This window comes from Lagopus leucura, unplaced genomic scaffold (assembly GCF_019238085.1).
Source record: "Lagopus leucura isolate 7727_CA_CO unplaced genomic scaffold, USGS_WTPT01 Super-Scaffold_739, whole genome shotgun sequence".
Classification (NCBI taxonomy): Eukaryota; Metazoa; Chordata; class Aves; order Galliformes; family Phasianidae; genus Lagopus; species Lagopus leucura.
In genome coordinates, this window is record NW_024962255.1 from 10,445,834 (window position 1) to 10,454,384 (window position 8,551).

General features: G+C 48.5%; 1 protein-coding gene across 2 annotated transcripts; it reads right to left on the bottom strand.

Annotated features, from left to right (window-relative positions):
- Positions 1 to 732: 732 nt before the first annotated feature.
- On the bottom strand, positions 733 to 7,429 carry TACR2 (tachykinin receptor 2). 2 transcript variants are annotated; one of them, XM_042862994.1, is made up of 5 exons: positions 6,925 to 7,429; positions 3,743 to 3,937; positions 2,384 to 2,540; positions 1,757 to 1,953; positions 733 to 1,453 (listed from the first exon to the last, which is right to left on the bottom strand). In XM_042862994.1, the coding sequence occupies exons 1-5, from the start codon at positions 7,326 to 7,328 to the stop codon at positions 1,258 to 1,260; spliced, it is 1,149 nt and encodes a 382-aa protein (XP_042718928.1). In that variant the 5' UTR covers positions 7,329 to 7,429; the 3' UTR covers positions 733 to 1,257. The 2 variants fall into 2 exon arrangements, with proteins under 2 accessions (XP_042718928.1, XP_042718929.1); XM_042862995.1 differs by lacking the exon at positions 733 to 1,453 and having other exon boundaries at positions 1,753 to 1,953.
- Between the last annotated feature and the right edge of the window lie 1,122 nt (positions 7,430 to 8,551).

Sequence of the window (8,551 nt, forward strand, 5' to 3'; positions counted from 1 at the left end):
AAGAGGTGCTGTTGGCCGCCAGCTTCGTGCTTTGGGAAGAGTTATTGTGCAGGGAGAGCCAGAACCTAATCCTGATAGTGCCTGGTTGTTTTTTGTTTTGTTTTTTTTTCTGGTGTGTGCCTTTGTGTGTGTATGCCTTTGTGTGTGTGTGTTTGTTCCAACAGGGTGCTTGTCGTGCAGGCCTCTGTGCCTGGTGCTCCCCCTCATAGCTCAGCAGAGGCACAGAGCTGACAGCACCCTGATCTTAGGGTGACTGAGTTTTGGAGGTGAGGGCACAGGTTTTGTTGGATTTTGTTAGTTGGATGCAGCTCATAGCAACCACCTACCACAGGTGGAAGCAGCGGGAACTGGTGGGGCTTCCATTTCCAAACTGCTTCTTACCCTTAGAGAATAGAAGTCCTCAGGGACTGCTGCATGTGAGAGAGGTTTGGCTTGTGAGAACAAAATAGTGAGCTCACTGGGGAGGTGTTTGCTTCCCTGCAGCATGAGTCCGCACAACCTCTAGACCCCGTATTTGAAATAAGTGGATCTTGTTGACATTGTAGGATCTTCCTGCATGCCAAGGTGTGGCTCTGTAATGCTACATGCAAACCTATCATGAAGGGTGAAGGGGATTGCAAGGTGCTACTTATCAACCTGGTATAAAATGCTGTGTCACATTATATATCACTTTTGTATTTCAGCTTCTGTTTTGCATAGGTGCGCCTATCTCAGGCTTTGAAGATGACACATTTCAGCCTTTATTTTAGTATCTGACGAGGGAAGAACAGTGATGACAGAAATGGGTAAGTCTAGAAGGGGAAAACAAAGGGGCTTCTGTGATGGGGACCTGACAGGGCTGCTGAGGTTGTGGTACAGGCAGCCTCAGAGTACAAAGCTCAGAAATGCCAAGGCTATTGCACACCTATGTATCACACCATGTGCTGCTCAATGTGGGGGCTAAGGAGCTGCCCTCAGCAGGTATTGCTGAGCACCTTCCTTAAGGACAGGAGCTCACAGGCTCAACCAACCCTGTCTGTGACTCTTCAGAGGACCAGTCCCCAACTGGGTGCCACAATGAAGGAGGTGAAGGTGGAGGAGTCACCTGAGCACAGTTTAACAGGAAAATTACATCATATTTTGGTACAAGCTTACAGAAATCCATGCAAAGATAACTCTTTAGGGAACTGTTTCTCACTTCTAATTGGTGAGAGTGGAAGTGGCAGGGCTGAAAACCCTAGAATTCAGCACAGTTCCAGAAAGGCTTTTCAGAAGAAATCAAAGGGTTTGCTGGGTGAGGGTAAGTGATGTCTTCTCTTTCTCATTGAATTGAGTTTCAGTGTTGGAACTTGATCTTCTTGCCTTTCTGCGGGTTGACTGACAGAGAGATGGGGCCGTGAGTTTAAGCTTGTCTTTCTCAGTTGCTTTTATGCATGGACACCACCGGAAGGCTAATTTGAAACCAGAACGAAACCTGTAAGCATAAGAGAAGAAAATAAATGCAAAGACCTTTTCAATCAAAAGAGCAAACGTGCATTTTGATTCTACTCCTGAATCACCATGGAAATAAAAGGTTCTGCTCTAGGGTTTGGCATTTTGTTGGTGGTGTCCCAGTGAATCTGGGCTGGTGCTGCTAGGGGTGTGCAGACCCACATGAGCATCATTCCCATGCTGGGAGTTCAGGTGTGGGCAAGCGACTGAATCAGCTTGGTGCTGGGCCAGCAGATGTATTGAAGGGGTTGCAGATTCTTCCCTCCTATTAAGGCATGCTACTCACCTTTGGTTGAGACAACAGTAGATGATAGGGTTGTACATTGTTGAGCTCATGGCAAGCAGAAAGATGGTTAGATAAACCTGCTGAATGTACTTCTGCTGGTAGATGTCTTCCTTAAAACTCCCCAGGATGAAGTATATGTGATAGGGCAGCCAGCAGACAGCAAAAATGATCACAACCACCACCATGGTCTTCACAAACTGGGGAAAAGAAACAAGAAGTGTACATTATTCCTGGGCCTCTGTCTGGCTGATTTTGCTGGGATATACAAAACTCTGCTACTGTTCTAGGCCTGTTTTGCCCCCCGAAGTACTGTGTATGGGCTGTTTGGGCAAGGAAACCAGTCCCGGTGGAGGAAATGGGAGGCATGTGGATTCACCAGGCATGGAGTTCTGCCGGGCAGCCACTGATGTGAGCTGCCTTCTTTGGACCCTGGCTGGGGTGTGAAGAACATTGCTTTTACCCTGCTCACTGGATGATGCCCTTTGCCCCTTGGCCTAAGATACAGTCCATCAAACTTTGATGCCCAAAGATCCCACAAGATTTTACATCAAACACAAGCTCTAACTGAAGCAGGAGCCAGAAGGGCTGCTGTGCTGAAGGTACTCATTTTTGAGTCTCACTTCTGACCTTTTTTTTGGCGTTAACTTGATGTTTGTATCGGACTCGATTAACGTGGTTGCCTGGAACCGCACTGCTCCACAGCGTAATTCCTATAATGCTGTATGTAACAAACATCACCATTAAAGGCAGTAAATAAATCAACACGATCACGGCAATGTGATACCTGAAAAAGAAAAACAAGCACATTTCCATATCAGTGTGTCTCCTGAAGGGATCTCCAGAAGTTGTCTGACTCCCATCAACTTCATTGCCAAAGCACCATCAAGAAATTTTGCCTACCAACATCATTACAGGGGCTTCTGTGAACAGAATCAAGGAATCATGAGGTTGGAGAAGCCCTCTGCTCTCACCCAGCCTACCCCCATCTGCCCACTGCCCACGTCCCTCAGTGCCACATCTCCATGACTCTGCAACACCAGGGATGGTGACTCCAGCAAAGGCTCATCTCTCTCGTGGTGGGATAGACCACTGCTGGGCTACAGCAGGAGAGTGGTGTATTGAAAGCATTTCTCACCGGCACACTGCTCCATTTCTGTTCCAGATGAAAGTGCTGCTATGGTCCTCGGCTGTATGTGAGCTCTGGCCCTCCCTGTTACCCCACAGCTCCTCTGCTTGGGTTTGACTATTTTAAGCAAGCACCATTTATGGGGAGGGAACAACCTGCTCATTCAATTACAGTGGCTGTCAAATTAACATAAACAGTGTGAAAACTGGGATTAGGAAGGAGGGCCCTGGCACACGTTGCTGGCACTGCCTGCACAAGGCTGGGTATGCGTGCTTTTTCTCTGCGTGACAGCACCGTGTAACTCCTCATTGCGTTAGGAACCAGGCTCAGCTGTTCTGTAGAGAACCACAGGGATCGGTATCAGGCTGCTTGCTGTTGTTTGCTTCTTGGGATGGTTGCTCTGTTGCCCGCCTCCTGTAGCTCTGCCTCCCCATCCTTCAGGTCTGAGGCTGCATGGGAGAAGTGAGCTAGCAGATCCACAAAGATTTATGATGCTGGACAGGCTGCAGATCACACAGAGCTCCTGGAACTTGGCACATAATTGTGTGACAATCAATTACAGAGGCAGTGAGCAGCCACAGGAGGTGTCCAGAGTGCCTAGCTCCTACAGCCACTTTGCAAAGCAGGGCAGGACTGCCCCTTTCTTACTATGAACATGGTCATATGGCAGCTGTTCCCTCAGCTGACTAAAACTAAGCTTGGATGGGCTGCCTCAAACCTATTTTCCCTCACTATGTGGTTCTTTCATATCTCCCCCTCCCTCAGCCCTCTCCCCCAGTACTGTCTGCAGCCAACAGCTCAGACATGAAATTAGTTTGGTAACTTTTTGTAGAAATGGTGAGTTTTCTTCTCTCTCTTACGTGAGCTGGTGCTTTGACCCAACATCATCTGGCCAGACGACGATGCACTTTGTTGTCCCATTGTCCATCATGATCTCAGCGTAGAAGCACTGTGGGAAGGCGAGCCCAAAGGCCACCAGCCAGATTATCCCAATGATGACCCTGGTGTTTCCAGCAGAAAGCCTGGGCTTGAAGGGATGAATTATTGCCACATACCTGCAAGAAAAATGGGTAATAATACATTTATGGTTGCATTGGTAAACTTTGCAACAAATACAACAAGTGTAAAAATTCACCCAACGATATGGTGGGCCTTATTTGCAGAGCTATTCTGGTAGGCTCCAAGAGCTAAGTCCATTCCGAAGGGGATGACTGCAAGTCTTAAGGTAGGACGTTAGTCCCATTTGGATGGATGGGTACCTCTGGTGCAAGGACGAAGCACCACCTATGCTGTCTGTTTGCAGACGATACTTCTCAAGTATTTCTCTTGCTTTGAATTATGGGTTGTTTTTTTTTTTAAAAAAAGCTAGTTTTATTTTTAATTATTTTTTAAAATGCTTTGTATATTTGGTCTAAAATTTGGTGCTGTGAACTGTTTGTGTTTGTTTGGAGTTACGTGCTACTTTTCTTCCCTCCTTGAGCAAAAAGACCTAAACACGCTGTTCCCACTGTGTCCATATCATTTGATACCGGCTATCATGAGGACAGCAGATTGGAGCCTCAATATCCTTTACTTTGCATTTTTTCCCACTGATTCTTAGCAGTGGGAAACTGTTGTGCTATTCACCTCTGCTTGCCAAAGCCGGAGTCCTTGTGATTTAAGGGACGGGCTGCCGCTTCTGCCCCACACCTGCTCAGGGCCCTCATGCCACATCTGACTATTGGGTTACTTCTCTGCCTGGTTTTAAGTTCCCCAAGCAGAAACGCGTGTGATCATAATGAGTACATAATCAATTATGCATTTCTTGTCATGCTTTCCACAGTCTTTGTCACAGTTGTTACAAAGGCAAAATAGAGTGGAAAATGCCAATGGCCTCTGGTGGAAATCTGTGGATCCTGTGCTGTCTGTTGGCTGAGCTGCTGAGAGGGAGCTCCGCTGACACTGCTGCAGGATGGAGGGTGGCTGCCCCACAGGCAGCACGGTCAACAAGCCAGAGCTGCACACAGCAGAGCCTTTTTTAGCTATAAAATGTTTGTGTCACCTTACATTTCCTTAGCTCATCGCAGGCAGTGTTACACAATGCTCGAACCTGCTCAGGGAAGCATGACATGGCAAATATTCTCCAAAGAGTTTCCCAAACCCATGATCTGCAGCACCAGTGGGTGCCAGGTATGACTGCTGTGCTGCTGGAGCAGCCTGACCAGCAGCCCGTGCTGCAGGAACCCAAAGTATCACCGTGCTTTCCTCTCTCCTCTTGCTGTGCAGATCTGCCTTTGCCCCCTGCTTATACCCCCATCCACGGGACATCCCAGGATGTGGATGTGAGCAATTGAAGCCGTGACTGTCCATGCAGGCAGTGATGACAAATGGATTCAAACACTTTCGTCCCCCTTTCTTACAATAAACAGGTTCTAAAGACAGTGTTCTGTTAAACCTAAGCAATGGAGCCGAAAAGGACGTGAGTTCTCATAACAATAAATGCAAGCTGTGAGTTTCCAGGAGACCGTGTCAGGATCTATTTTAAGGGTAAGCGAGAATAGCTAAATATGGTTTGTGGGGAGATGCCAAGTTTTCTTTCTGATCCTTGCCATGTGACCAGGGAGATTTTGGCTGTATAGATACTTCCATCGAACGTCCCTAACAATGAGAGCGGGAAGCCGAGGGGACAGGCCGAAATGGGGTTATTTCAACCCCATTTAGCAGACTGTGTGTATGAAACAGCTGTTATTGACAGCCCTTGTTTTCAAGCCAGGAAAAGCAAAAGAGTATCGGAGTCTCAGAAGGAGCTGCTGTTGCATCTAAATACAGCCTTGCTTTCATCTGCAGGGCGATCAACACATCAGTCATCCCCATGCTTATTACCAACCCTTCCAGCCGCTATGGCAGCCGCTGCCCCTTACTTGGCAAGCTGCAGGGCCGGTTTCTGGGCGTCACGCACACAGGGCAAGGCCTTCTCTTGCCAGCTGGTTTGTTTATCTGCTGCGATGCGCCCGTCTCCTGCTTCCTGCTGCTGGGGGTGTGGGGCGAGCCCAGCCCTGAGCAGGGCGGGAGCGATGGGCTCACCCCAATGAGTCACAGAGTAGGGCTTCTCGGGGGGGCTCCAGAGGGACCATCTCCCTGGAAGAGCTTCTGCAGATATGCACGCTTGATAAGAAACAGGAAATCGGAGGGGAATGTGGGGTCAACAGGAGTGCTCAATAAGGAAGCAGCAGTATTTCTGGATGCCTGGGGACAGGCCTCTGCCAAAAAGGTTCCCGGAGTCAGGCAGCCAGCAGAATGAACAGAGGGAGGGCGGAAGGATGGAAGGAAGGAGGGCAGAGAGTCCCGAAGGGCGCTCGGCTGCTCCATGCCCTCACTGACTGCCTGCAAGGCAGGAAATTCCCATGGACTTCTGACCACTTTCTAGTAAAAAGAAAAACAGCGTCACACTGCTTACCAATGAGGTGTAAACACAGTGAGTGCCCGAAGTTAAGCTCGAGTAAAGAGGCTTGGCAGATGTAAAGAGTATTATGAAAATGCCAATTACCTCAGAAGTCAAACAAAATCACTGTGATTACTTCCCTCCCTCTTGGAATGTGCCATTCTTGTGAACCGCTGCAACCACCGTCCCTGATCTGCTTCCCACTGTTGCTGGGGGTTTGCCAGTGCACTGGGCTAGCAAGTGGGACTGAGGTTTACAATGTTTTCAGCATCCCACAGTGTGTTCCTATTGCTTCAGCTCCATCCCAGGGATGGCTCCTCGTGGTTTGAAAAGAAAGAACGAGATAACATGATGACGAAGGAACATTTTATGACCAGTAACATGGGAACAATAAAATTGCAGCCACTTCTACTTGTTATAGACTCAGGGTGGAGATAAGCCAGAAGAGCACACTTTCATGCCAGGACTAGCTTGTAACCCCATAGCCTACTTGCCTAGCGCTCACCCCACTCTTCAGATAAGGCACCTGACACGGTAGGTGGGGGCCGATCGCACAAAGCATTGCAATCATGGTCTATAACTCAGGGAAGGCTTTTCAGATCTTGCCCCTTTGCCTCTTACCTCTCTGCCGCCACTGCCGTCATGGAGTAAATGCTCACAAACATTGCGGTGATGGGGAACCAGTTCTGAAACCTGCAGAATTCCTCGCCAAAATACCAGACGTTGTGGCTGGCGTAGATAAAATTGAAGATGGTATTGAAAGCGGACATTAGCAAATCCGAAAGGGCCAAATTAACAATGAAGTAGTTGGTGGCAGTCCTCATTCTTCTGTGCGCCAGGATAATCCAGATGACGGTGACATTGCCGATGATGGAGGCGATAACGATGAAGGAATAGGTGATGGCCCACAGGGCGATCTGCCATCCAGGCTGGGTGAATTGGGTGACTGCTGTCCAGTTGTCATCGTCCTCAAGGTAGTCGACCTGCGAAATGTTGCTGGCGTTTGAAATGGGAAAGGTGCTCATCTTTTCTTTCCAGCTAAGCACAAAACAAAATCATCTGGCATCTGTGTGCTTTCTTGCAGTAAATGCTGGTGTTATGAATCCTCAAACCAATGGTTCAAGGGCAGTTAAAAACACTTTGGGATGAGGTGTCTCGTGTCCTCTCTTGTTTTCTGAGTGAGGCAGCAGAGTGCCAGGAGGAGATGATCGATAGAGAGGCCCTCCTCCCTGCCTGGCATTGTAACCTGCATGCGGAGAGCGAAACCAAGAGAAGAACTCTTCCCACTTGCGCTCCTTTTTCCTTTAAAATAGGAAGAGGGATGTTTCCGAAGTTGGTGCCAGGCAATCTCTTCCTTTAGATTATTGGAGGGACAAGAAGATATTGATAGATCTTTCAAGCCACAAATCCTTCCAATCCAATGGGAATCCCATTGTGTGGTGGCGGTTTTTGGAGGCACCGCGTGCCCAACTGCTCTGCAGCACCGCGGGGACGCGGCTCTGCTGGTGTGCTGGGCAGGAGCTGCACTGGGACAGATGTTGTATGTGGTTTAAGGGGATTCGGAAAGGAGGTGGAGTCTCACAGGCAAAAGCTAAACAACCAAGTTGGCATCAAATGAAACGCAGCAAAGTGGTGCTTAAAGTTCCTTTCCTCCCTCCGTTTATTTGGGAATAAACTCTGAAATGGAAGTGCTGCTGTATCAGCATTTGAAGGCTGAGACCAAGGGGTGGCTGCATTGCTGTGGTCCCTGTATATCCAGGGCCTATGTGGGAACTCCTGCAGCAAGAAGGAAATGATCCTCAACGAGAGTTGAGCAAGTTGCCCTTTGCAGCTATCTGTCAGCTTATCAGCATTTTGATACGTTTCACTGAATGGTGACTGTGCAATGCAACATGACTCAGCCATCAATGTTTAATAGATGGAGTATGATTTAATGTATGCAAATGGAAGCAGCATGTCCTGTTGGTGCATGAAGGATTGCCAGTGCCTATTGCCACAGCCAGATCTGAGCAGTGACTTCTGGTACGGCTTAGGGGGGATGCTGGTTCTCAGAGTCCCTCTGAAGAAATCTCCCTTCAGCTACTGAAAATTCAGCCCCACTTCCATCTGGTGCAGAAAAGTGTGTGAGAAGCCTGGGCTGAGTGAGCACAGCTCTGCTCACTGTCAGAGCTGGAGCAAACTGCATAAATACAAGCAGCACGGCAAGGCTGAGGTTTCAAAGGCTGTTTGGCAACAGCTCATGCCTGCT

What these genes read in the sequence shown, in the direction of transcription:
- TACR2 (XM_042862994.1), bottom strand. Translation starts at nt 7,328, where the DNA reads ATGAGCACCTTTCCCATTTCAAACGCCAGCAACATTTCGCAGGTCGAC. An exon ending in ACGGCAGTGGCGGCAGAGAG is followed by an intron (nt 3,938 to 6,924) that starts GTAAGAGGCAAA and finishes TTTTTCTTGCAG; the next exon opens with GTATGTGGCAATAATTCATC. An exon ending in GGGTCAAAGCACCAGCTCAC is followed by an intron (nt 2,541 to 3,742) that starts GTAAGAGAGAGA and finishes TTTCTTTTTCAG; the next exon opens with GTATCACATTGCCGTGATCG.